Source organism: Hyperoodon ampullatus, assembly GCF_949752795.1.
Source record: "Hyperoodon ampullatus genome assembly, chromosome: X".
NCBI classification, from domain to species: Eukaryota; Metazoa; Chordata; class Mammalia; order Artiodactyla; family Ziphiidae; genus Hyperoodon; species Hyperoodon ampullatus.
Window position 1 is genome coordinate 87511454 of NC_136913.1, and position 27989 is coordinate 87539442.

Below are 27989 nucleotides of genomic sequence, written 5' to 3' on the forward strand. Positions count from 1 at the left end.
TTATGCTCAACAGTTGGTGCACTGCCTATCCTTACCTCCCCATGAGCCTCAGTTCTGATGCAACCTATGGTCATGCAGGGATGCCCTTACACCCTCCCACGATGTCATGAGTGGCGGGCAGCTGACCACTTCCATCACAGCAGCAGCCTCCGAAGCACCTGCCCCCAGCCTCAGGTAAGAGGCCGAGAGCAAACAGTGGACACAGGGTCTGTGTGTGATCTTGTGGGTATCCATGCTTCCTAAGGCTCAGGGGTTCTGTCCATATACATGAAACCTCTTGGACAGCACGGGGTCTCCTTTGGCCCATCCTTTTCACTCATGAGGCCTTTTATGGGGGTGGGAACATGGGGCAAAGGAAGTGTGTTGAGCTGGACAAGCCAAAGGGCCCACAATGGCTGAGGGGGCTGGTTTTATGTTAACCTCCCAAGGGAGGTCCCAGAAAAGCATGATCCTTCAGGGTATAGCCAAGGACAAGACAGGACCTTCCTTTGTCTTGACTTCTCTGTGGCTTACCTCATATTCCACACCTGCAGAATATTCCCTCTCCTTCCATTGGCTCTTCTTCTCAAGTCCCTAGTCTTACTCGCAGTGGGTTAACCCCACTAAGGCTCCCCTGAGTTTCATACTGGCCTCTCCTGTCTCTCTCCTCCCATAGAAGTGGAGTGGTGGTGCTGCGTGTGCCCACCTGCATATGTTCTAGGTGGTCAGAGTGTGTGTGAGAGGCAGTAATCCCAAGAGGGCAGCCCCCTTTCCTGACAATGAGGGAGGTCCAAGGGAAAGCTGACTAGACAAGAGAGAGAAGTATCAGCATACTTTGGCTTGCCCTACAATGCTTTGGGGTCCAGAGGCCACAGGAGTGTGTGAAAGTACTATGTTTCTTAGTGTCTCACAGATGGGCTGCGGCGCTGAGTCACTTTTGCAGCTGAATATACAGGGAGGAGGAAGAGAGAGACACGGATGGAGAGGTGGCATGGATGGAGAATGTAGGTGCTGGGGAGCCCATTTGGGGGAGAATAATGAGGGAAAGTCAGGTCCAGAGAGGCATAAGACCCAGGTCCTCCCAAGCTGTTTTCACATGTCTAGCCAGAGAGAATTTGCTGCTTGTAACATATTCTCAAAGTCAGTGTCAACTGAGAGTCCCCCTGTGCACCTACCCTTTCCCCAGACTGGGACTTTCAGAGGGTTGAGGGATTGAGAAGCATGGGTCCTTCCATAAGCCTTGCCCTGCTCATTGCCCACCCCCTCCAAACATCGCCATCTGGCAACGGGACCTGAGGGCTTCATTTTGTGACAGAGAATGGTGAGACCAAGCCCTCTCCTCAGTCACTGTCTACTTTCTTCTCTTCCTTTTCTATGGCTCTGACTTTGTCTTAAAGTTTCAAGAGATAAGGAGAGAGCCCTATGGGGAGTGGGGAGTGAGAAGCAAACATCCTGGCCACAAAAGCCAGAAGTAGAAGGCTATTGATAGGGAAAGAAAACTATGATTATTCATTATTTGCCTATTCTGTGCCTGGCTCTGCCACAGGGGACTTGTGATTATTAGGGGGAACTCGGAGGGGAGAACAGGGTGAGGGAGCATGGTAAAGGAGCCAAATGGGGGCATAGGAAACTGAGAAGGAGGCTGGAGGGAATGAAAGGCTAACATGGGTGGAGCCCAGCTCATCGTGGGCGCTTCCATCAGAACCAGACAACTAGGTTGTGGCTGGATCACAAGAGGCCATTTCTAACTCTGGGGCATTCCCAGTCTGGGGAACTCTGTGAGACTGGCTTGGGACCAATTATCCCAGCATAAGCCAAGCTGCGACCCAGAGCTAGAGCCACTCCCTGCTCTTGGCCGGCTGTCCCCTGCCATCCCCCATCCGCCCCGCAAGGCTCTACCCCGTAGCCCCAGAAAGGGTCAGGCAGCTGCTCTAACTATTCCTGTAGGTGGGCCTCAGCATGGAAACAATGTGGAACTGTGGAAAGCCCAGAAGACTCTGTGGGAGATAAATGAGGATTGGAACAGAACCCTTTTTGGTCAAAATGAAGTGTTTTGCCTCAGTGCTGAGGGGTGGGGGCCCAGCTTGGGAATGTTAACCTTTCTCCAGCCAAGTCTGCTGGCAAAGGAGAAGAGTGGCCACCTCCAGAAGGCGCCCTGCCCCTCAGGCCAGAGACCTAGGACAGCACAGGCAGGGCACAGGAGCCTCCCTGGCACTGGATCCCTGCATGGAGTTTCTGGGTTCCCTCTTGCCCTCTCCCCACCCTGCAAAAGTCCAGGGGGGGTTGCCCATTGACCATCCATCTCCCCCTGGCCTTAGAGTGCAGGGGGAGGTGTGTGGGGACGAGGCTCTCCCTCTTCTCTCATTTTCACTGTGGGCTTGGGTCCGTCTTCTGCTGCCCACCTTCCCAACCACAGCTCTGTCCCCAGGTGTGCCACACACATCTCTCACTGCCTCTGAGGACGCTTCCTTAGTCAAGGACAAGGCTTCTCACCAAGCTCATTGTCCTTCCAGACCTTGGGGAACTTGCTTACCAGAGGTTTGTCACCAAAGCAGTCTGATCCTTTCCTTCACCTCAGGGGGTGGGGGTGGAGGCAGAGTGAGTCCTTTGTGTCTTCCAGGGAAAGGGAACATAAATCAACAGAAGCTCCCCTCTTCGTGCCCCTCCTCAGCACCATGGAATGCTCAGTCCCACTCTCACCATCCTTGCCAGTCTGGGAGGGCCCTCCTGGCCCCGGTGTGGCGGGCCCAGTTGGGAGTGAGCCGGAATTCCCCAGGGACAAAGCCCTGATTCACCGTCTGGAGTCCTGACATAGCCGCCCCCTCTGGATTCCTGGGGGGTCAGTAAACAAACAGGGTGACAGATCCCGCCTCCTGGCCTGCCTCAGCTTTGCCCACCCTCCCTGAGGGAGCCTGCTCAGAGCCTGTCGGGACTCCGCCTTTAGCTCACCGGGCACTGGGTCCAGATTTGTGTGGAAGGATCATCATGGAGCTGTCCAATCCTGCAACTGGGTCGCCAGGCGGCACAGGTAGGGTCCGCTCCCGGGGACGCAAGGCAACTGAACTCAGAGCTTTGCCCCAGAGCCTGGCTGCTCTCCCGCTTCTCCTTCCGTGTGCGGCTGCGAGCTGTGGGCTCTTTTTTAAATCTTGAATATTTTTTATTCTATAGATGGGGCATCATTAATTTTATCAGCAGATACTTATTCAGCACCTACTATGTGTTAAGCACTTCGAGCTGTGGTTTGAATGGGATGATTGGTTTCCCAACTTCCCGAGAGTCTTGTGTGGGGAGGAGGTATGGTTTGGGGGCAAGGCGAGACAAGAGGAGGTTCAGCCACCAGGACCGTGTGCTTTCCACAGAAGGTGAGGAGGTAGACAGGCAGGCAGGCAGGTGGGTTTCCCGAGGCTGAGATTTCCTCTCCACACTCCCCTGCTCTCCACACTCCCCTGCTCTCCACCCCCTTCTGCCCCTGGCTGCGCAGGTCTGGCACTGCGTTGAAGGTAGCTAACTCCTGAAGGGCTACTTGGCACAACCCACACTCCCCCAAACCCCACAATACCCTACAAGGTGAGCAAGTGACGGGCTCTGAACTTGACGGCCCAAGGCGAGACTTTGGCAGGCTCCACGGCTGGTCCTCTTAGCTGTCGACTCTGGTCAGAGTCCTTTGGATCAGGACCCAAGATGCTACTTTAGCCCTTTCTCAACCCATGGAAGATGAACAGTGCTCTTTAGGACTCTTTCCAGCCTTCCTGACTGTGGCGGGAAATGTGAGCGGGGAAGAGGAAGAGGGGGCACCAAGGCCTAGATTCACTTGGAAGTAGGACATCTACTACTGATGGCTCTCTCTGGCTGCTCTCTCTCTCTCTTTCTCTCTCTCTGGAACTTTGTGGGACAGCCCTTCAGCTTTCTTTTCTAGAAGGTTGGCTAAACTGTGGGACACTGAAGTAAGAGCTGCAGCTCACCTTGAATGCCATGGTTGCCTGTGTTCGGGCAATTCTGAGCAGCTCTTATCTAACACAGATACTTCCAGGGTCCCATCTGGGCAGTAGTCCTGGCAAAATTGGCAATAATAAGAGTGATAATGATAGGAGTCAGCAGTTAAAAGTGACCGACCTGTCCCAAGAGAGGACCTTGCCATGGACAGAGTCGTGGAGTCATCCTTCCTCTCACCCCCCACTCCTGAACACACCCCAGAACCAGCCCTTCTCTCCCTCTGTTCACACTTGTCCCACGCTTCGCTTGGTGCACACCAGGGTGTGGCACACTCCAGGGATCACAGAGGTGTCTGTGTTTCTGTCCAGGTTAGAGCTGCTGCCCCCACCCCTGCGCCTCCTCACGATGGTGCTGGGGTGCCCTACCTAAGCCCAAAGCTATTCAACGGGCCTGTTGGTGCCGCTGGACCCCTGGAACCACCAGCCATGAATCTGTGTTGGAATGAAATCAAAAAGAAGTCGCACAGCCTCCGGTAAGGCCTGGCCCCTCGAAACAGGGGCTTTAGGGAGTTGTCTGGGACGGTGTGGCGCTCCTCTTGCTGCTGTAGCCCATCATCCTTTTCTCAGCCTTCTCGTCAGCCTCACCCTCTGTTTCTCCTCCTTTTCCTTCTCTGGCACTGGGGGAAGAACACTGGGTCAGAAGTCAGGAGACTTGGATTTGAACCTCAGTCTTGAATAGCTGTGTCACCTTGCATAATTGGTTTGAGTAATCTCTGGATTTTAGCTTCCACTTGTTTGGAGTTTTTTAAGGGAAAAAAAATGAGTAGAAGAATAAGAGTTGTCCTAACTATCTCCCAGTGTTGTTGTGAGGACTCAAATAACATATGAAAATGCTTTCTGAACTTAAATGTATAAGTTCAGATGTATAAATGGAGGATATGCTTACTGCCTCCCCCTCTTCGTCTCATAACTGTCCTCCATCTTGGTAGATCTCATCTACTCTCTTTCCCATCTTTTTATCCCTCTATTCCTGTCTGTTGCTTATCACCCACCCATGCCTCCCCAAACTAAGGGCGAATCAGTAAGAGCCTGAAGGCAATTTCTGTATCAGTTGTTCCTCTTTCCTCTACCCTTCTCTATAACCCCTGCCACCCCCACCCCCTCCACACACTTTTCCTCTCTATTCCCTATCATCAAAGACCAAGCTCCTGGCTTCTGGTGGGTTCTGGCGGGGATGAAGAGTGTGGAGAAGTTGAAAGAATGCAGGCTCTGGAATCAGACAAACCTGAGTTCAAATCATCACTGTACCAGTGACTTAACTGTGTGACCTTGGACAAATTACTTAACCTCTCTGGGTAATAGCAGTGCCTACCTCACGAGGTTGCTCTGAGAATTAGTGGAAGCAAAAATGGAGGTAAAAGGCTTGGCCCAGGCGGTAGGGATGCAATGACTAGTTAGCACTGTCGGCTGAGGGGAATGGGCTCGATGTATGCACACAGCCTGGGCCGGCCTCTGGCTTCCTACCACTTGGACCTCAGCTCATGGCTCATTTGTGGGGGAAGGCAAGCAAAAGTGATTATGCGGTACCCATTTTCCTCCTTCCATATGTCCAACTTCTAGCCTATGTTGTCCTCATCCTTTGGGACCCCTGGGCTGCTTGTATTTGTATGCAGCCTCACACACGTGCGTGCCCAAACTCAGCCACCTGACACGCCCTTTCCACCTACTTCATCCGCTTCTGCTCAGAAGGCAGCCTCCAAGAAGCCTCTGAGGGTGAGCAGCTTGGCATGACTTGAGGTCCTCTAGGACAACAGGGCAGCCAGACAGCTGTCACCTCTAATGGCCTTGCTCAGTTCACTACCCTTCTCAGCGTGATGCTGAACACTCAACTGAATTAACTGACGTCTGCCAAGTGTTTTGGTACCGTACTCCCTCTGGAGGTGCCTTGGGAGCCTTTGTGGGTGGGTCAGAGGGAGGGCTCCGGGCCTCCTCCCACTTTGATCAGAGCAACACCTCTTTCATCTGTTTATATATTAAGGTTCCACATATGTATTTGTTGGGGAAAAATGTTTTGCAACTTAACAAGAGGATTGGAAATCACTGGTCTTACCATTGTGTGCAGCGCCCGCCTAGAGGCCTTCTCAGATCACAGTGGAAAGCTTCAGCTCCCTCTCCAAGAGATTATTGACTGGCTCAGCCAAAAGGATGAGGAATTGTCAGCTCAGCTGCCCCTACAAGGGGATGTGGCCCTGGTGCAACAGGAGAAGGAGACGCATGCGGTAGGTTAGAGTTACAGAGGCCGTGGTGTGTAGCCTCTCCATCGGGAAGGGATCTCTTCTGCAACACCCTGACTGATGGATGCCCAGTTTCTGCTTAGATGCTTAAAGTCACAGGAAGCTGTGTACAGTCCTACTGGTCTGTGGATAGTACTCCAGAGAATAAGTCAAATCTTTCCCCTCTATTCTTCACATCAAATATTAACCTCCCTTAAAATTCTTCCCTGATTTGTAATGGGGACATGGGAAAATGAACATAATATAATATTAAGTGAAAAAACACAGGATCCAAAACTATATACCGGTGGATCTTAACTGTATAAAAATCGATATAGATATGTATGTATGTATGTATACACATGTATACAAACAGAAGAAGAAACTGTATCAAAATCTTCACAATGGTTAAATCCAAGTGATGAAATCAGAGTTTTTAAAATTTTCTTCTTCATACTTTTCTGAGATTTCTAAGATTTCTGTGACATATTTTACCTCTATAATCAGAAAATAACATGCTTCTTAAAATGAATCCAGAATGCACCAGAAGGAATGATAATTATGTGATGTGACAGAGGTGTTAGCTAATGGCAATCATATTACATAAATGTTTGAAATCAGTATATTGTGCACCTTAAACTTATGCAATGTTATATATCATTTATATCTCAATTTAAAAGATGAATACAGAACGAAATACCATACAACAAGAAAATAAACTATAAATGTGTGCCACAGCGTGGATACATCTTAAAGACAATATACTGAGTGAAAAAAGAGCCAAATACAAACAAGAGCACACACTGTTTGATTCCATTTATATAAAGTTCAAAAATGGGTAAAATTAATCGGTGGTGTTACAAGTCAGGATAGTGGTTACCTTGGGGGAGGGGGAATGAGAGAGTGACCAGAAGGGGTTATGAGGGAGCCTTCCAGGATGCTGGTGGAGTTCTGTTTCTTTATCTCAGTACTGGTTACAGAGATTGAATCACTTTATGGGAATTCATTGAGCTGTACACTTTTGATTTGTATACTCTTATTAGTGTATATTTCAACAAAAAAACTTATTAAAATTTTAATATAAATCTTGCCCATCCTGGCTTTGATTTGTCTAAGCCCCTCACAGAGGACTTTCTGAGTCTTCCAGAGAGCCAAGATTCCCAGCACCAAATCCCCACATTTCACTCTACCTTGTGGCATAGACAGACCCATTTCAGAGTAAATAGACCTTCCAGTGTCAGAGTTATTCTTCTGCCGAAGGAGAAGACTGCTCCTCTTTAGTCTGAGCAGCCCAAGGATACAGGATAACGCCAAAGGATCAAGCTGCACTGAGGAGAAGAAAGATTGTCGATTGCAGGATGGATTTCAAAGCAATTGAAAGACTTTCCTTCCCCACTGACCACGTTGCTAACTTCACAGGCCTTTATGGAAGATGTCAAGTCTCGGGGCCCCTATATCTACTCTGTGCTGGAGTCAGCTCAGGCCTTCCTGTCCCAGCACCCATTTGATGAGTTAGAGGAGCCTCACTCTGAGAGCAAAGGTGGGTGATCTTCCCCTCTTTCATCTTCTTCTTGAGCTGTGAACCATTAAACACCTTCCTGCCCTCCCCAAACTCATTTTCTCAACTGTTATCTAGGAGGATAATTTTCTCCTGGGAGTCCAAAGTTGGGAAGAAGCCAGATTCACACTATAAGAAAAAGCAAAGAGAACAGAGTCCAGAGCAGGGGAGATGAGCGTGTGGCCTAAAGCTGTATGTAGCTCTCTGGAGCATCATGTGTGGCCATTTAATAAGGCATGAAAAGGAAAAAAAAAGACTCAAATGCATTAAAGTAACTCAGTAAGTAAAAGTAGTAGTATGTCCTTTAAAAGCATACTGCTTTATTACAACATAGAGAGGCATGTGGCACTGCTATAATCAACCAGAAAATAAAAACCTTTAAAAAAAATCTAAAAGTTTTGGTGATTGCATTTGAAAAGAGAACTGATCGTGACTCTTTAATTCTGACCCTGGTGAGTTCTGGCCCCCTTTCATCAATAGAGCGGGTCACTGTAGGTCTAGGTTTAAATAAGGCAGCAGGGTGGGATCCGTGGTGCTCAGGTCTGAGTGGTGGCCCAGCACGCCCTCTTCTCTAGAAAGAGGCTTCAACCTTCTGAGACTGGTTATGTATAGCCTGAAAGGACCCTTTGTTACTGCAGCCCTTTGTCAATGCTGTTGACCCTCTCAGTTTACCTCGAGCCCCTCCTACTGAGTACTAACTAGTACTCAATTTACTGTCCGATGGGCCTCAGATAGAACGAGCTCAAGAGAGCAGGACAATTCCAATTAGTCTGGAGTTTGGGGGCTCTGAATCTACTTCTGAGGGGAGGTCTGAGGGAGGAAGAGGAAACTTACAATTTAGGAGCCTAGGTGGAAAGGCTGGGCAAATTATACTAACCTCTCCTTTGTTGGGTCTTCATAAAATACCTCCCTTTTTTGGAAGGAAGTGGGCAGCAGACACTAATGCAAAATCGCATTCCAAGGTCATGTGAATAGGACTCAATGACTTGCCTCACTACACGTCTTAAATATTTTACTCACGCTTTACCTTGCCCATTTTTTAAGAATATGAGGAAATCCTCATGATATAATAAGTGGAAAACACCAGTATGGTCTCTTGACTGTGTTGGTGGGTCCATGAACCTACACATGTGATAAAATTGCATAGAGCAAAACACACACACACACACACACACACACACAGAGAGAGAGAGAGAGAGAGAGAGAGAGAGAAAAATGAGTACAAGTAAAATTGGGGAACTCTGAACAAAATTGGTGGATTATGTCAATGTCAGTATCCTGGTTGTGATATTATACTATAGTTTTGCAAGTAGTTACTATTTGGGGAAACTTGCTAAAGGGTACATGAGATCTCTGTATTATTTCTTTCTTTCTTTTTTTTTTGTTTAAAGAATTTAGGCAGGAGCTGGAAGTGACGTGAGACCACAGGAAAGCTTTATTTATTTATTTATTTAAATTTATTTTTGGTTGCGTTGGGTCTTTGTTGCTGCGTGCAGGCTTTCTCTAGCTGCAGCGAGTGGGGGCTACTCTTCATTGCGGTGCGCAGGCTCTAGGCACTTGTGCTTCAGTAGTTGTGTCCCGCGGGCTCTAGAGTGCAGGCTCAGTAGTTGTGGTGCATGGGCTTAGTTGCTCCGCGGCATGTGGGATCTTCCTGCACCAGGGATCAAACCCATGTCCCCTGCTTTGGCAGGCGGATTCTTAACCACTGTGCCACCAAGGAAGTCCCTCTGTATTATTTCTTATAATTGCATGTGAATCTACAGCGAACTCAAAATAAAAATTTTAATTTTTTAAAAAGCTGAATCTTCAAAAGGAGCTCAACTATGAAAAAAAATGTATTTGTGTGTGTATGAATATATATACACACGTACATGCACACACACACGCATTTTACAAAGGGCTATCTGTCTCTGTCTTTCCATGGCTATCCTTGCTTGGCTGCCCTGACCTGACTTCGTGCCTGCACATGCAGATACCTCTCCCAGACAGCGGATCCAGAATCTTAGCCGCTTTGTGTGGAAGCAGGCAACAGTGGCCAGTGAACTATGGGAGAAGCTGACAGCCCGCTGTGTGGACCAGCACCGCCACATTGAGCGCACTCTGGAGCAGCTGTTGGAGATCCAAGGGGCAATGGAGGAATTAAGCGCAACTCTGACTCAGGCAGAGGGAGTCCGAGCCACTTGGGAGCCCATTGGGGATCTCTTCATTGATTCACTTCCTGAGCACATCCAGGCTCTTAAGGTATGCAGGCCCCCTCCCGTGGCTACAGTCCACCCTGGGACCAGATGTTCCTCACAGACCCTGACAGTGTTCCTGCTGCTGAGGCTCCATTGTTGCCCTGGACTTCAGTAGAGTCTGTTCCAGTTTCTGTGCTAGATCTGGGGGCTGGTTTAGCTGAAGTCTCCTCTGCCCTTCTACTGGCTTCTCTTTCCCCTGGTGTCTTCTGAGAGTAGAAAAGGAAGAGGATAAGGACAATTTCCCCCCCCCCGCCGCCACACATACCTTAGTCTGGTTGCCCTAATAGGCAAGCACTGAGGTTGCGCTATTAAAACAAAATGACTAATGGTTCCTCTTTCCTGTTTTCTCCCTACTGTGGCACTTGGGTTTTGGTTCTATAGCTATTCAAAGAAGAATTCTTCCCCATGAAAGATGGAGTGAAGTTGGTGAATGATCTGGCCCATCAACTTGCCATTTCTGATGTGCACTTGTCAATGGAGAACTCCCGGGCCCTGGAGCGGATCAACATCCGGTGGAAACAGCTACAGGTAAAAGAGAAGCCTGGAATGAGGCATGAGGAAAAGGCTTGGTATAACTAGGCTTGGGGGGGCCACTTACCCAGGCCCAAAGGAAGTGAAGGGGCATTGAATTGGAATCTATGTGGGAAAAGAGTTGTAGAGAATTTGGGGCCAGGAAACAGGCTTCTCAACCTCTAAACTGCAGGAAGTGATTAAAATGGTCTGAGAGGGGCCTGTCTGCCCCTCAGGGTAGACAGGGGCAGATGAAGGGTGACTGTGGCCCGGAATTAGGGATGCTCTTCTCTGACCCCTGGGAGTGCCATGGGAAGGCTAGGATTTGGGTGAATGGTGGGAGGATCTGGAGCTGGAGAAGAGGCAGCCTCTGAGGGAATTCACAAAGATTGTCAGAGGCACGTGGAAATCCTACCCTGGATATCTGGAATGAGTCCACTGACTTCTTGCACCTTCTTTCCATAGGTGTCAGTTGGTGAGAGACTTAAGCAGCTCCAGGATGCCCACCGGGACTTTGGGCCTGGGTCACAACACTTCCTCTCCTGTATGTGAGACAAACTGAGCTTCACTTGGTAGAAACTCAGCCACCTTCCAAGAGGGTCTACTCTTGTCCCTCGGGGGCCTGGTGGGAGCGCAGTGTACCTTGGCATCGAAGAAGCAGTAGGATAAAACAGTGTAGTGTAGTGGTTAAAAGGACAGGCTCTTGAGCCAGAGAGACCTGGATCTGAGTCACAGCTGCTCGACTTTATATCTGTGCAAGCTTGAAAAAAATAGCTTAACCTTTTTGAACCTCAATTTTCCCATATGTAAAAAGAGGGAAAATATTACATAGCTGGTAGAGTTATGGGAATTAAATGACTTTATTGTTCCAACAATATTTCTTGATGGCCTACTGTGGGCCAGGTACTGTTCTAGGTACTGGGGTTACATCAGTGAACAAAATAGACAACAATCCTTGGACGTGGAGAGCTTACATTCTACAGGAGGAAGCCAGACCATAAACAAATAAGTAAAATATATATAAAGTCAATCGGTGACAAGTGCTATGGAGAAAAAAGGAAAGCAGGGAAGACGTGAATTAGGGAGTGCTGGACTTAATGAGGGAGGCAACTGAGTGGAAACCTCAAGGAGGTGAAGGAATGAGCCATGTGGATATCTTAGGGAAGAGCAGAGGGAACAACAACTTCCAGCACCTTAAGGCAGGGGCATACCTGAGGAACAGCAAGGAGGCCAGTGTAGAACTGAGTGACAAGGGGAGAGAGCAAGAGGTCAGAATGGGAGCAGGAGGCCAGAGCATGGAGGGCCTGGAGGGATTGAGCAGAGGGATGACATGATCCGGCTTATGTTTTAACAGAGTGTTGGGGGGCAAGAGTGGGAGGAAGGAGACTTTTCAGGATGCATATTGCATATTGCAACAATCTAGATGAGGGATGATGGTGACCCAGATCAGGGTGGCAGCAGTGGAGATAGTGGGAATGTACAGATATGAAAATTAGATATGCACACAGAGCATTCAGCAGAGTATCTGGCACATAGTAGGAACTTAACCAATGTTAATGGTAATTAGAACTATTGAATTATAATCACTGGCATGCAGATACACCTGCAGAGGGCTCTTGTACCCAGGGAAACTGCAATGAGGAAGTTGGCCAGGTGACTGGGCCTCTCCTGGAGCATCCGTATGTTAAAGACACAGAGCAGAGAGAGACATCCTTTTCGAGAGTTCCTTACCAGAGAGGAGTGAGCAGTCCCATTCCCCATTGTCCCACAGGACTGAGAAGCTTGACCTTCTGGGGGAAGGGCTTTGAGCCCCATGAGGAAAGTAGGGTCCACTTCATATCCACAGCAGCACACTAGCTGCCTTCTGCTGAATGGATAAAATGGCAGACAGCTCAGGGAGAAGATAGGGTGGCCAAGGCCACCTGTTCATGCCCTTGTCATGTCTCTGGCACATGAGGGTATCAGTGACAACCTCTTCTCCTTCCCTCACCCAAACGTCAGGGAGAAAAGTGTGTTCCTTAACAGTGTTTACCCCAGCTCAGGGGCTGTTAAGAGCTGGCAATGAGAGTCAGGCATCCCCTTTTGGGCTTAACTATTTCTTTGAGAGGATAGAGCAGGGGAGTAACCAGGGGCCTGAAGAGCATTAGTGGTCAGCTTCTTTCTCTTTCTCTTCTCTCTCACCAGCCTCTGTTCAGGTTCCTTGGGAAAGAGCAATTTCACCCAATAAAGTTCCCTACTATATCAAGTGAGTGATCATCTGAATCGGAAATGGGTCAGTCACCTGCCCACCCCCTCCTTTTCCTGTCTTTTTTTCTATCTATCCCTCTCACCCCTCTCATCCCTGTTGGGATTCCTCCATCCACTCCAGTTTTTCCTCCTACTCATCTCAAGAGCTCAAGATTCTACCTGGTAAAGGTGAACCCTTGTGCTTTGGGATCCTCAGGGTTCACCCTCAGATCCTGCTCCTCCTTGCATCCAACCTATCGCAGAGGGGTGTGTGCATGTGTGTTTGAGGGGTTGGGGGGTGGTATAGACCCTGGCACTATTGATGCTTCTGTTTGTAGCCACCAGGCTCAGACAACATGCTGGGACCATCCCAAGATGACTGAGTTATACCAAACCCTAGGTAAGAATCCAAGTTTCCTGTATAGTGTGGAGATCTATACAGTTGCCTTTGTCCTATAAGAATATAAGGGAGTAGTATTCCATTGTGTGTGTGTGTGTGTATATATATATATATACCATATCCTATTTATTCATTCATCTGTCTACAGGCACTTAGGTTGTTTTCATGTCTTGGCTATTGTAAATAGTGCTGTGATGAACATAGGAGTGCATATATCCTTTTGAATTAGTGTTTTTATATTCTTTGAATAAATACCCAGAAGTGGGATAGCTGGATCACACACACACACACACACACACACACACACACACACACACACACACTCAGCCATAAGAAAGATGAAATCTTGCCACATGTGACAATATGGATGGACCTTGAGGATATTATGCTTAGTGACATGAGCAGAAAGACAAATACCATATGATTCCATTTATATGTGGAATATAAAAAGAGACAATCAAAATAAATTCACAAAAGGAAAACAAACACATAAATACCGAGAACAGAGTAGTGGTTACCAGAGAGGAAAGGGTAGGGGGAAGTTGAAATGGGTAAAGGGGTTCAACTGTATGGTGACAGATGGAAATTAAATTTTGGTGGTGAGCACTTTGTAGGGTATACAGCAGTAGAAATAAAATGTTGTTCACATGAAAGTTACAAAATGTTATAAACCAATGTTACCTCAATAAAAAATAAATTAAAAAAAATAGAAGGGAATCCTATTCAACAAGCAGGTGAGGGTGGAAGTGAGTCCTTGTGCTTTTTCCAGTAGCCTTCTTTCCTTTCCCCTCTGCACCTCCCTCAACTGGAAGCTCTATACTCTCCCTGAACGATTTTATCATCACATTAGGTAATCATGCTTATAGATGTGTACTAGATCTTCTTTGAAAGATACTATCCAGGCTACGAATATGACTCTCATGCACCTTATCTTTGACTGCCAAGAGAGACTCACTATTATGTGGTAAATTTTACCCATGTTGATGCATGTGACTATAGTTCATTCATTTTCACTGCCGTGAGAGTGTTCCATTGTATATACCACAGTTTCCTCAACCATTCTACTACTGATGGACATTTTGGTCGTTTCTAGTTTGGAGCTAACAAGAACTGTGCTGCTTGGTCAAACAAACAAGCAAAACATGAGAAAATCACTGCTCTAGGATATATAGCTGGCTGGGTCGTAGAATATATGAATGTTCAATTTTACTAGGTAATACCAAGTTGTTTTCCAGTGTGATTGTATCAGTTTACACTTCCACCAGCAATTCTCATTCATCCACATCTTTGCTGACGCTTGCTATTGTCAGACTTTTATTTTTTGCCAATCTGGCGGGTGTAACATGGTATCTTGTTATGGTTTTAATTTGCATTTCCCTGATCTGAGTGGGTCTCCTTCCATTCTCTGCAGCTGATCTGAACAACATTAAGTTCTCAGCTTACCGCACTGCCATGAAGCTACGCAGAGTCCAGAAGGCACTGCGTCGTAAGTCTCCCATTACACTTCCCTTATAGCCTTCACCCCACACCTACCCTTCCTCATCTGTTGACTGTTTCCCACTTTCATCCCACCTGTCCAGAGCTGTAGATTGGCTTTGTGGGGACTCTCCAAAGGCTGAGATATGCTGGCTGTGGACACCTGATTTTTCCAAGGCCCTTCTATTTTCCCCAACCCCCAGACTTATTTCCAAATTAACCCACAGCTATCCTCTTCCTTGTCCCTTCTTCCCTGCCCAAAACGGATAATCAAGCAAGTGTTTTATTTCAAGAAGTATCCCAGCAAATGGTTTGGAGCCACTGGAGGCTTGTGTTCTTTCACCATCTTGGGGTTATTGGATGTAGCAGCAGAACTGTTGAAGCGAATGCCAGTGGTTAGGGGACAACATGGCTGCATATATAATGTGCCTTCTGTCTTTTCTCTGAGACACTGTCCATTCAGTCTTCCTGGACCAGGTTATCTGGCTAGGCTGATTCCAGCATTGGAGGTAGTTAAAAAAATCCTCCTGGGCTTCCCTGGTGGCGCAGTGGTTGAGAGTCCGCCTGCCGATGCAGGGGACACAGGTTTGTGCCCCAGTCTGGGAGGATCCTGCACGCCGTGGAGTGGCTGGGCCTGTGAGCCGTGGCCGCTGGGCCTGTGCGTCCGGAGCCTGTGCTCCGCGGCGGGAGAGGCCACAACAGTGAGAGGCCTGCGTACCGCAAAAAAAAAAAAAAAAAAAAAAAAAAAAAAAAATCCTCCTGAGTTATGTCACATTTACCCAGGCATACCTGAGCCTTCATAACCAGTGACTAGGTTTTCAGAACGAGGTTCACAGACCAACTTATTTGCAGTTGAAATGCGTGTAAAGACAAAGAAAGTTAAAAAAAAGTGGTATTCAACCCCTGGGAGTTTACCCAAATCCCACCATCTTGAAACTGATGTCAAGAAACATTTGGGTATAGAAACATTTGGGGTTAATTTAGGGGGCCTTCTGCTGCCTTCTCCTTACTTGGGTTGAGGGTCTTGGTAAAGGGCAAGCTTGTTTCACACTTACAGATGGTTAGTCTGGAGATTGAGTCAGATTTGGTGATGCTGGTGGCCGTATCTTCCTGTCTAGTCCCTGGTGTTCTACTTTTGGCTATGCTTTCTCCTTCTCTCCTTTCCTTCCCAGTGGACCTGGTAACTTTAACCACAGCCCTGGAGATCTTCAATGAGCATGATCTGCAGGCCAGTGAACATGTAATGGATGTGGTCGAGGTCATTCACTGCCTGACTGCCTTATATGAACGGCTGGAGGAGGAAAGAGGCATCCTGGTCAATGTGCCACTCTGTGTGGACATGAGCCTCAACTGGCTCCTCAATGTTTTTGATAGGTAAGGACTTGCAGCCCTGACAGCCTCCATGGTGAAATTCAGTGGGACATCTGGAGTGGGCATGGTGGGAAGGAATTGCTCCCCTGGTGCACTTGGACTCAGCTCAGCTTGGGGCATGGCTGGCACAGAGCCCTGCTGGGATCAACCCTGTGAGGGACATGACTGCCAAGATGTTAACCCTTTACAGATATTCATATTCTCAGTCTCTTCTTTTAAACCTAGTGGTCGCAGTGGAAAGATGCGGGCATTGTCCTTTAAGACTGGCATTGCATGCCTGTGTGGCACAGAAGTGAAGGAAAAACTGCAGTGTGAGTACAACTCCAAAGTTTGGAGTAGAGTTGTGTGGAGGGAGAGGTGTGGTGGGAGGAAGAAAGGTCTAAGATAAGCAGAAGATCAGTCTTATGACTCAGCAGAGGGCTGCTCAGGCTACCTTGTAATGCTTCCTGGTCCAAGCTATTGCAAAGAATCCACAACAGCCAAAGGCCAAGATGGGTCTAAGGCCTGTTATTATTCCCACTGTTACTCCAAGGGCATTGGTTTCTTCTGATGTGGTGTAATTACTTGATGGGGATCTGAGTTGGGAACCTGGGATACCCAGGACCTGGACTTTCTAGTTCCATTTCCCTTTGGCCTATCAGGCTTAGCCCTCTCCCAATCTGAAGCTCAAACCACATCACACAAATGTGGAAGAGGACAGTTTTATTGTTTACGAGGCAGGTGTGTGCTGGTTTTTATAAATGGAATGGTTTTTACTATATAATACATCACTGAGAATTGTTCAATTTAACCTGACTGTCAAAAGCTTTGAAAGGCATTTATGGTTTTGGGGGTTTCCTGAGAACCTGCATCATCAACACAGGCATCGGAAATAAAATAAAAAGCTATACATTAATAAAAAAAAAACTAGGTCACACATTCTGTTGGAGACTTCCCATGTGATCACGTGGGTGGGGTGCAATAATCCCCATTATCTGGGAGGTGGACAACATGTAATTCTGTAGGTTTGAACCTCTCTGGTGTACAGTACCTTTGCTTTCCCCTCCATCCTCCATCATTTGTACAGCATTTTGCATTTTTCTGCAACAGCATCATTAGTGTCAAGTGTTTAATGTGCGCTGACCACTGTGCTACATGTGGTGAGTACAAGGTCCAGTTAGACATGGTCCCTGCCTCAAGTGGTTTACAGTCCAGAAGAGGATACAGAAGTACACAGAAAGCATTTTTTAGAGTGCTAATTAGAATAATCTGAATGGCAAAGGATATGTGCTATATCAGATCACAGCAGAGTGAGGACAGCGTCTAGGAAAGATTTACAGGGAAAAAGACTTTTCAAAGTATGTTCATAGCTATGATATAATTTATTCCTCCCAATGTTCCTTTGAGACGGGATGGACAGTGATGATTTAGTCTCCGTTTATAAGTAAGGAAACTGCAGCATAGAGAGGTTCATGACTTACCCAAGGTTTTACAAGCTAGTCAGTAATGGATCCAGAAATAAACCCCAGGCCCCCTGTCTTTTGGTTCTGTTCCTTTTCTGGGCCTTAGGTGACGTATGAAAAGGACAGACAAGAACCTCTGGAGGAGGTTTTCTAAAGTTGGGGTGGGACGGGGGAGTTCCCACAAGGGCAGGTATAGACCATGCTCAAATATATAAGTACCATAGTCTGTTCCACAGTGATTTAGAGTGAATTCTTAGATGATCAAATGTGTTGAATTATCCCCTTTTTTTTGGATTATCCATGCCAGTGTTTCTTTTCATCTGTGTGGATAACTGAGAGATTCCTACCTGAACAGGAGGGGAGAGGGCAGACTGACTGCAACTCATATTCAGGCACCCTTGAACCCCACACCCCTTCATCTTGCTTCTTGAGACTGTGTTTCCCCAGCAGTGTCATATCTGTGTCTGGCACCGCTCTCACACACAGCTTGCTCTCTGTCTTCACCCCTCTCTCCCATTGTCTTTCTGATGCTCTCCGTCTTTGTGTTTGACTCACTTTTTTCTCTCTGAACCCAGAGGAATGCTGCTTTTAGAACTCCTGGACTTCTAGAAGGTCAGGGATGGACCTTTAGGTATTCCAGTTTCAAAAGTCATTAGCTAAGTCAATGTGCTCTTTCCCTGTCTTCTTTTTCTGTTCTTTCTCCTCACACCATTCTCTGGCCATTCCTGTATCGGGCTTGGCCATGACTTACGGTGGGGCCAGCAGACCTCTTCAGCCAAGTGGCCAACTCAGGCAGCCAGTGTGACCAACGCCACCTCGGTGTCCTGCTTCATGAGGCCATTCAGGTGCCCCGTCAGCTGGGGGAAGTGGCGGCCTTTGGGGGCAGCAACGTGGAGCCCAGCGTCCGTAGTTGCTTCCGTTTTGTGAGTATGGAACTGGGGAGGGAGGGAAGGAGGAATGATGGGACAGAGGGTGGGAAGAAGGGAGGGAGGACTGAGAGCTGGGCTTTTGATCTGAAGTACTCAGATGCGAGGGAGTTTGTTGGGCTGGAGCAACAGGGCAGAGTGTTCTCTGGGCTTTTAGGGTCAGAGTCCTGAGGAGAGGGCACCAGGTCAACAAGGACAGGGTAGAAGGTGGACACCTCTGGAGAACAGTCTAACCCAGAGTCCAACCAGGTCTTGCTGTTTCTCCTCCTCCCCTGAGGGCTGCCATTCTAGGCACAAGACACTGGGTCTCCAACATCACTACTGGGCTTCTTGTTTCTCTAGAGCACTGGGAAGCCAGTCATTGAAGCTGCACAGTTCCTGGAATGGGTCAACTTGGAGCCCCAGTCCATGGTGTGGCTGGCTGTTCTGCATCGGGTCACCATTGCTGAACAAGTGAAGCATCAGACCAAGTGCTCTATCTGTAGGCAGTGCCCCATCAAAGGCTTCAGGTAGGGAAAGCAATACCTGCTGGAGTGATACTAATAATAAATAGGCCATGTTACATATAAATCATATATTGCAAAACAGGGCATTCCATAATTATATAATTACAACTAATCTATTGTATGTTGTTATATACTGTTATAATCCTTTCTACTGCAGAACGTTTAACTTTTAAAAAACTCAAAAATGATGAAATTTTTTTCTGTTAGTTGTGTTATGAAGTATTCAGACCTAGAAAAATGTATAGAGAAGCAAAAGGGCGTGGGGTGGGAGAACAGCACAGAGAGGGAAGTAATTTGTTCATTGTTTCCCAGGGAGCATTAAGTAGAACCCAGAAGCCCCCAACATCCTGACATATGAGAACACCTATGCACCAAAAGGTGTGCTGGCAAATGTGCTACTCTCTAGAAAGCAAAAGAGAAACGTGATATAGCATTGGCTAATTTCCATGATGTAAATACTCCCACTGTGGCCAGTGTCAGGCTACCCATAGGAGGTCAGGAAGAGACGCACAGTTGCACACCATTTATAGTATTTCCACCACCAGGTATAACAAATGTAGACAACCTCGAGAGCATAGATAATAGTGAAATAGGAAGTGATGAGTTTGAGTATTTATTACCTTTGTTTTTAATACCATTTGCTTAATTGTGAGTTTATACAATTTAATTTTTAAATAATGGCTGTATTTAACAACTGGCTTGGAAAATTCCTGAAATTTTAACAACCAGCTCTCATGAGCTTGTATGAGCAGGCTCCAGTGCCCCACGGTGGGCACCCACCACCAAGCTGAAGAAACAAACAATATTTTACAATATATTTATATATATTATATAATATATTTATATATCTACAAATTTATATATTATATACATATTTTATATAATATATAAAACAATATATTTGAAGTTTCCTTGAGTACATTTCCCTCCTGTCCCCACAAAGGTAGCCGCTATCCTGAATTTGGCTTTCATCATAAAATGCTTGTTTTTACCACTTTAAAGCACTAGCACGTACTCTCTTTACAACCACCCTGCTTTTTTTTTTTTTACAACTTTATTGGGGTATAATTGCTTTACAATGGTGTGTTAGTTTCTGCTTTATGACAAAGTGAATCAGTTATACATATACATCTGTTCCCATATCCCTTCCCTCTTGCGTCTCCCTCCCTCCCATCCTCTCTATCCCACCCCTCTAGGTGGTCACAAAGCACCGAGCTGATCTCCCTGTGCTATGCGGCTGCTTCCCACTAGCTATCTATTTTACATTTGGTAGTGTATATATGTCCATGCCTCTCTCTCACTTTGTCACAAGCAAATGAGGCACAGAGGTGGAGTTCACACTGCTGGCTAGTGTAGCTCCAGGATAAGATGTCGGATCCTCTGACTGCTCTAAGTCTAGACATTTCACCATACTATGCTATTAGGTCTGGCCAGTCCAGTCAGGCTTTGGAATTGGATCTGAAGGGCTAGTCTATATTCAGTTATAATAGAGTTATTATTATAAATAACTTTGGGGAATAATTTTTAGCCCACTTGCCCACGGCTGATAGAATCAGTTGTCTTCATATTGAAAGTGTGCCTTCTCCAAGGAAGGTGGTCATACCTGTGAAACTGGACCCTTTCAGGCCACCTTGGTTGAGAAGGTTATTTGATATAATGAGCTCTTTACCCCGTCCCACCCTCCCTTTTATTTTTTTCATTGAAGTATAGTTGATTTACAATGTTGTGTTAATTTCTGCTGTACAGAAAATTGATTCAGTTATACATATATATATACATTTTTTATATTCTTTTCCATTATGGTTTATCATAGGATATTGAATATAGTTCTCTCTGCTATACAGTAGGACCTTGTTGTTTATCCCACCCTTCCTTTTAAAAAAGATGGTAAGACAGGGCTACTTCCCGAACTTCCTGGGATTCTGAGCATGTGATTTCATGGAGGTCTGTGGTCTCTGGAGTAAGACTAGTCACCTAGTGAGGACTCTATCACTGCTATGCATAGGAGGTTAAGTGCTCCACGTATAGGAGGTTACTGTTCCATGCCTCACCCCCTTTTAATGTATGTGTATATTTGGATGTTTGGGGGAGGGGGAAGTCATTATAGTATATTGCATCCTCTTTCCTACCACCTGTCCTTTCCCCAAGGTATCGGAGTCTGAAACAATTTAACGTGGACATCTGCCAGACCTGCTTCCTGACAGGCAGGGCCAGCAAGGGCAACAAGCTTCATTATCCCATCATGGAGTATTACACCCCGGTATGGAGCCTCTGGGCCGGGCGGGAGGGGCAGGCAACTCTCAGCTTCTGGGTGCTTGATCCATTTTGTCCAGCATTAGCTCACTGTATTCTGCTCTCCGTTGGGGAGCATCCTCCAAACAGGCCTGGTGCTTGACCAATTTGGGGGATCCAGGGCTGTCCTTCTAGCAGAGCTTCTCCCTCACCCTCACCGGGGCAGTAGCTGGCTGCAGCAGCCCAGGACATTCTTGGCCATCTAAAAGGCACTCACTATTCTCCTGCAGAGAGAAGTCTCAGGAAAAAATAGAGACAGCAAGGCAGTTACAGGTGACTAGCCTTGGATCGCTCAATTTAGTTTTTCCTGCTTAGCTTCCTGGATTGTTTCTGTCCCCTGGTCTTCACCTGCTACCTTGTCATTGCTTCCATCCCTTCTAGTCAATACCAATGTTTGTGCTCAACTTCATTACTCAGTCTCCTGTGTGAAAAGGGGGTACGCTCTTTACCTGGGTCCCCCAAATCAACTGGGCTTTCGTTGGAAACTGTGCCCTTCATAGCTTCCTGAGCCCAGCATCCCTGAACTCCAGCCACAGAATTTCTCCTCTGCTATGTTCAGGACTCAGACCTCCAGGCTTAGCTTCCTGAGCTGACTCTCCTCCCTAAACTCCTTTATTCCTCTCTCCCCACACATACTCCCAAAGTCCCAAGCATGTCCCCAGCTCCCCCCACTGCTCTCTCCCAACTTACCTCCCCATCTCCATAATCCATCTCCCTGAGCTGTCATCTCTTCTCCAAATTCTTTTGACACAGAAGCATGTGTGACCCAATGGAAGCAGTGACCTTGACCTTTATTTTTTCTTTTATTATCATTTTAAAATAAACATTATTAACGTCATACATGGGAAACTGGCTAGAGATGGTAGACTGATAATTGTCTAGCTCCTGCTCATCTTCTACATCCCTAGAATTTATGTAAAAGATATTTAAAAGTTAACAACTATACAATCATTGTAAAAGATTCAAATTATATAGAGGCGTTTAAAGTATAAAACAGAGTCCCCTTTTCTCCTCAGTGCATTCCCCACCCCTCAAGTCTAACTTCCCTGAGGCAAGCAGTGTTCACAGTTTGGCATGTATCCTTCTAGATCTTTTTCTAGGAGCGAGGTGTGGTAAATATGAACAAGAGTGGACTACCAGTCATGGTCCGTGCTCCAGGGGAGTGGCCACACCTCCCTAGAATAGCCCATTAGGGTGAGTCCCTCTATCTTGTCTCCTCCCAGACCACATCCAGTGAGAACATGAGGGACTTTGCCACTACCTTAAAGAACAAATTCCGCTCAAAGCATTATTTCAGCAAACACCCTCAGCGAGGTTATCTGCCTGTGCAATCAGTGCTGGAGGCCGACTACAGTGAGACGTGAGTACCGGTAGCTGAGCAGGGGCTGCAGGCATCCTCACTGAGCCTAGGGATGTGCTGTGAAGGGGCTGAGTCCCACATGGCCTAGGGCCATCTTCCAGGGCAAAGCCAACTAGTGACAGGGCAGTTCAGCTGGGGCCTGACCAGGAATCTGACCTGAGAAACAGACTAGAATCCAGTCTCTGTATCTTGTTCCCATCAGCTCTTGGGAGCTCCCTAATTTGGTGGTGGTGTTGCGGGGTGTGGAAGGATGGTGGTGAGGAGACAGGCTGCCCAGCTACCCAGTCTTTGGTCTTCTGAGTCTTTGCTGCTTTCTCCTAGGCCAGCTTCTTCCCCGATGTTGCCACACGCTGACACACACTCCCGCATTGAGCATTTTGCCAGCAGGTACCACCAGATTTGGGGGAGGGGAATTGTAAGGAGTCCAAGGGGGAAAGGGGTTTTCAGGTGGGGCAAAGAGAATGAAGTCAGGGCCAGGGGGACATGCACAGTGGGCTTTGCAGCAGCCAGCGAGGCCTAACGTTTGGGGCGGGGGAGCGGGAAGTGGGACAGCCCCCCAAACCTGATGATCCTACTGTGGGATTACTGTCCTTGAGATGAAAGCAGTCTTCACATACTGTTTTCCCTTCTGCTCCTGCTCTTTCTTCCTAGGCTTGCTGAGATGGAAAGTCAAAATTGCCCCTTCTTTAATGACAGCTTGTCCCCAGACGACAGCATGTGAGTTTTCACAGATGCATATTTGCCAGGAATAGCTCTCCTTTGGGATCTTTCTACCACCACTTGGGGAGGGTATATCCTCAGTGGGAGGTGGGTTGTGTGTGGATAGCGTCCCTGACACCCTAAGGAAGGAAGTCTGCTTTCTGGGCACAGCATTTAATGAGAGAAGCAGTCTGCCCCCTATCAACCGAGCAGGGTAATGAAGGATGAACTACCTCCCTGCCATCTGCCAAGGTCCCTTTCTGTTGCAAGATCCCATCCTTTTATTCCTAACTCTGAGGGAAGAAGAATATGCCCTCAACTAAAGTTGCAGAAATGAGCCATTATCTTATGCTCAAAATGCCAATGCCCCATCTAGTGCCACATCAACCCTGGGGTGATACCAGGGACTTGACTGAAGTGTGGCCAGAGAGATTCCTTGGTGCTATAGCCCAGAGAAGGGGCCCTTCATCTCTAGGGAGGTCCCCGGCCTCCTCAGAGGACCTAGGAACTGTTGGCTACACGGATAAACCCAGCCCTGGGACTGGGACTCAGGCAGGCCACAATTCCCCTGGGGATGGGAAAGCGAAGCGGGGTGGGGTGGGGGAACATCACAGAAAGGGAAGTGATTTGCTCATTGTTTCCCAGGTCACCATAAGTAGAACCCAGGAGCCTCGGCATCCTGAAAACACTCTCTCCTACTACCCCCAGTAATGACCCCTGCCACCTTTGAACACTTTTATCCCTCTTAAACCTGAATACATGGCCTTTTCCCTCTCTATGTATCTTAGAGAGGGAATCCTCCAGCATGTGGCTCTCCTGGGGCTTGAGGTGGGAGCTGAGAACTCACACCCTGAGCTGTTTCTCACTTCAATGCCTGGGCCCCTCTTTCCTCTCCCCACCCCCACACAGAGACGAGGACCAGTACTTGCTGCGGCACTCCAGCCCCATTACAGACCGGGAGCCAGCCTTTGGACAGCAGGCTCCGTGCAGCATGGCTACTGAAAGCAAAGGGGAGCTCGAAAAGGTCCTGGCCCACTTAGAGGATGAGAACCGGTAGGTGTGGCAATGGCACAGATCTGCGTGGGTTCTAGAGTCAGACAGCGTAATTCAAGTCCTGAATTTCCACATCCTAGCTATGTGGCCTTGAACAAGTTACTTATATTCTGTGATCTTCCATTTCCTCATCTGTAAAATGGGGATGATGATAAGAGTACCTACCTCTTAAGGTCACTTGTGAAGATCAAATGATCAGGCATATAATGTGTTAGCCAGTGTCTGTCTGATTGGAAGTGTTCAATAAAAGCTAGCTATCCTAATAATTATTTGAATCCTTTTAACTCAACCCAAATATCTCCAAGTACCCAATAGATACAGGCAGAGAGAATGCAAACACAGAGAATACAGAAGAGACGATGCCTCTGCCCTCAAGGAACTTTCAGTTGTTGGAAATGGAAACAGGTCCTTATCACTTAGTGAAAGTAATAAGAGGAGGAGGATGCTGCATAGAGCATTTGAGCACTGGAAGAGGGAAGGTGAAGAAGATTATGGGGATGGCACTGATCTCTGTAAAGCATGGAGGGCAGCAGGAGTCTGAGGAGCATCCAAGACACTTTGGGGGTGTGTAGTAGAATCCATAACAACCCCCAGAAAAGTAATTCTCAAACATTGGTGTGCATACAAGTCACTTGGGAAGCTTGGTGAAATGCAGATTCTGATTTGAAGGTCTGGGGCGGGGCCGTAGTTCCTGCACTTCTAACCAGCTCCTAAAGGATGCCCATGCCTCAGGCCTACAGACTGTATTTGGATTAGCAAGTCCTTAGAACAGGGCCTATCTGCAAAGTATTTGTTACTGGTTCAAGACAAGATAAATACATAAATAGAGAGTAAACTTTTAGAAATTTTCATAGCAATTTGACATTGCCACAGTATCCACGCACATAATTAGTGGACTCGTCTTCATTGAATTGGGTATAGGCCAGGTTGAGTGTTGTTGCATTTGGGCAGCAAGTCACGTGTGGTGTGAGCTGTGTACTAGCTATGCACATTCAGACCATGTATTGATCCATGATGGATTGAAACCCCCCCCCCTGGTTTTTTTGCTATGGATAGTTTGAGAAGCACTGCACCAGAGCAGTGGTGGGGAGGCCCTGGGAAACACTAGGGATAGAGTGATTCTGTTGCAAAAAAGAAAAAAAAAAGTAATGTCCTCCAAAGGAGACCAACTCTTTGGAATCTGTTTCCTTGATGACTCAACATGGGTGTTTAAAGTGGGTCAGAGAGGAGGGTAGTAGAGAGAAGAGGAAAGATGGGTGATCCTTTGTTTATGTTATATCTTCCCCTGGAATCTAAAAGTCTAAAAAAGGAGTGGGTGAGTCAGTGGCCCTAATGCCTCATTTATTTGCAGACTGTGTTTCTGCCCGATTTTAAGGTCAGAATTAATCCCCGAGGCAGCACATCAAAGCCCTGAGACATTTGTTATATGAAATGTCAGCTCTCTCTGCTCTGTGGCCTAAGGATGGCAAAGTAAATGACATATGTGTTGGAGAGGAAGTGGATATGGCCATTCAAGCAAAAGCATGGCTGGGATGGACTTCCCTGGCTGTCCAGTGGTTGGGACTCCACACTTCCACTGCAGCACTGCAGAGGGCACGGGTTCGATCCCTGGTCAGGGAACTAAGATCCCATATGCTGCGACCAAAAAAAAAAAAAGCACAGCTTGGGGGCTGGGGTCGGGGTGGGGATGGGAGAGCAGAGGGATTGCTCACACCTAGGTATGAGGGGACACTGAGCCCTGGACAGTCAATACCCTGTGAAGGTCATTGGCCTTGGCTTCTCCATCCTTGGCAGGATTCTCCAGGGGGAGCTGAGGCGCCTGAAGTGGCAGCATGAGGAGGCTGCTGAGGCACCCACCCTGGCTGAGGGCTCTGCCGAGGTGGCACAGGACCACCGTAATGAGGAGCTGCTGGCTGAGGCCCGGATCCTTCGGCAGCACAAGAGCCGCCTGGAGACACGCATGCAGATTCTTGAAGACCACAACAAGCAACTCGAGTCCCAGCTGCAGCGCTTAAGGGAGCTGCTCCTGCAAGTGAGTCTGCGGCCAGGGGAAGAATCAGAGCAGCCTCCAAGCACAGGCGGGCCAGGGAGAGGTGCTTCTTGCTCCTGGGAGGTGGCTGTTGGAAGACTTTCTGAAGAGAACTGGGCTGGCAATCAGGAAAGTTGGGGGGAGGAATGGGCTGCTATATTACATCGCTCGGCCAATTCTCTTGTACCTAGCTTCCACTCCATCCTTGTGTGTTTACTCTCAAGCCACCGTGGGGCCTAGGGCTCAGGGAGGGCTTTTGAGGGCTCACTTCCCCACAACCCATTTGAATCTGGTATTGAAAGAACAAAGTTCAAAGAATCATCCAAAACGTTGACTTTGCTACTTTGATGTTTGCTGGAAAGAAGCAAGTTTGGACATGCTTGGCAACAGGAAGATTTTTATTGTGAAGGGATCACTTGTTACTTTTTGTCCCTTTCCTCTTTGAGAGGTAGTGTATAGGATGTAGTGTGGTTCTGGAGTTAGACAGCCCTGAGTTTGAGTGTAGTGCTGCCGATTAGTGGCTGTGGGACGTTAGGAAAGTTACTTAGCTTCACTAAGCCCCAGTTCCCTCATCTGTAAAACAGGGATAAAAATATACCAACTTCATGGAATTGTGGTGAACGTCAAATGAAATAATGCATTTCAACAATTTGGCATGATGCCAGGACTATAATAAACATTTCATAAATGAATAATTTATGAATAATTATTGTCATTATTCATACCAGGTAATACCACACTATGCCTCTTCCCCAGATCCTCCAAGGGATGGCCTCTAGATGAATTCCTGGAGGTCTTAACATTCGATATTATGTCATGAACCAAGGATCAGGTGTGCAACTCTACATTTCCAGAGGAATTGAGTTCTAGATAGCTTAATTATAGCTGAAATGACAGCAAGAGATATTTAGGGGCAATGGCATCCTTAGAAGAACTGGGAGCCTTTGATACATGTTGTTGAAGGAAGAGGGTATTCAGTAATTAAATATTCTAAGAAGTTTCGTGAAAGGGGAAACCACTGTTTGGGGCACCACCAAGTCCCAGGGCAAAGGGATGGGCATGATGTCTCTAAGGACCTTTCTGAGCTCGGGAGTCTGTCAAAGTAAGGTCAGGAAGGCAAAGCCACTTAAGTCATGCCTTACCTCTTGCTAGCCACATACTGAATCGGATGGCAATGGCTCCGCAGGCTCGTCCCTGGCTTCCTCTCCGCAGCAGTCAGAAGGCAGTCACCCCCAGGAGAAAGGACAGACTACTCCAGACACTCAAGCTGCAGGTGAGTTCCCCCAGCCCCTCCTAACCCCTTCCTCCATGGCTCTGTCTTGCCCCAGGTCTCCTGCCTAAGGTTCTGCTAGGGCTGGGACTGGTTTCTCCTCATGGCTTTGAGCTTAGGGTCAGGGATGATTGGCTTATTGACTGATTCATTCATTCCTTTATTCCACAAATGTATGTCGAGTACCTCATATGTACCTAAGCATCGTGCCGGGAAGATACAAATGCTATAGGTTCACCCTTCAGCTGGCAGCATCCTACCTCAGCCCCTTGGCCTCATAAGGGAATTTCTAGTTCTCTTCACACATCTTTCTTCTCCAACTCAGATGATGTGGGGTCAAAGAGCCAAGATGTCAGCCTGTGCTTGGAAGACATTATGGAGAAGCTCCGCCATGCCTTCCCCAGTGTGCGAAGTTCTGATGTGACTACCAACACTCTGCTGGCCTCCTGA

At 47.4% G+C, this 27989-nt stretch overlaps 1 protein-coding gene across 2 annotated transcripts; it reads left to right on the forward strand.

The window, feature by feature from the left end:
* Window positions 1-57: 57 nt before the first annotated feature.
* On the forward strand, window positions 58-27989 carry DRP2 (dystrophin related protein 2; the record flags this gene model as incomplete). Of its 2 annotated transcripts, none has more annotated exons than XM_079727356.1 (22): window positions 58-174; window positions 4281-4444; window positions 6034-6190; window positions 7604-7724; window positions 9715-9983; window positions 10361-10507; window positions 10955-11033; window positions 12674-12734; window positions 13054-13115; window positions 14527-14601; window positions 15764-15965; window positions 16188-16273; window positions 18170-18327; window positions 18673-18839; window positions 20985-21096; window positions 22352-22488; window positions 22810-22875; window positions 23140-23205; window positions 24097-24240; window positions 26035-26272; window positions 27422-27542; window positions 27865-27989. In XM_079727356.1, 22 exons carry the CDS (start codon window positions 58-60, stop codon window positions 27987-27989), a joined length of 2874 nt encoding a protein of 957 aa, XP_079583482.1. The 2 variants fall into 2 exon arrangements, with proteins under 2 accessions (XP_079583482.1, XP_079583483.1); XM_079727357.1 differs by having other exon boundaries at window positions 15764-15922; window positions 16169-16273.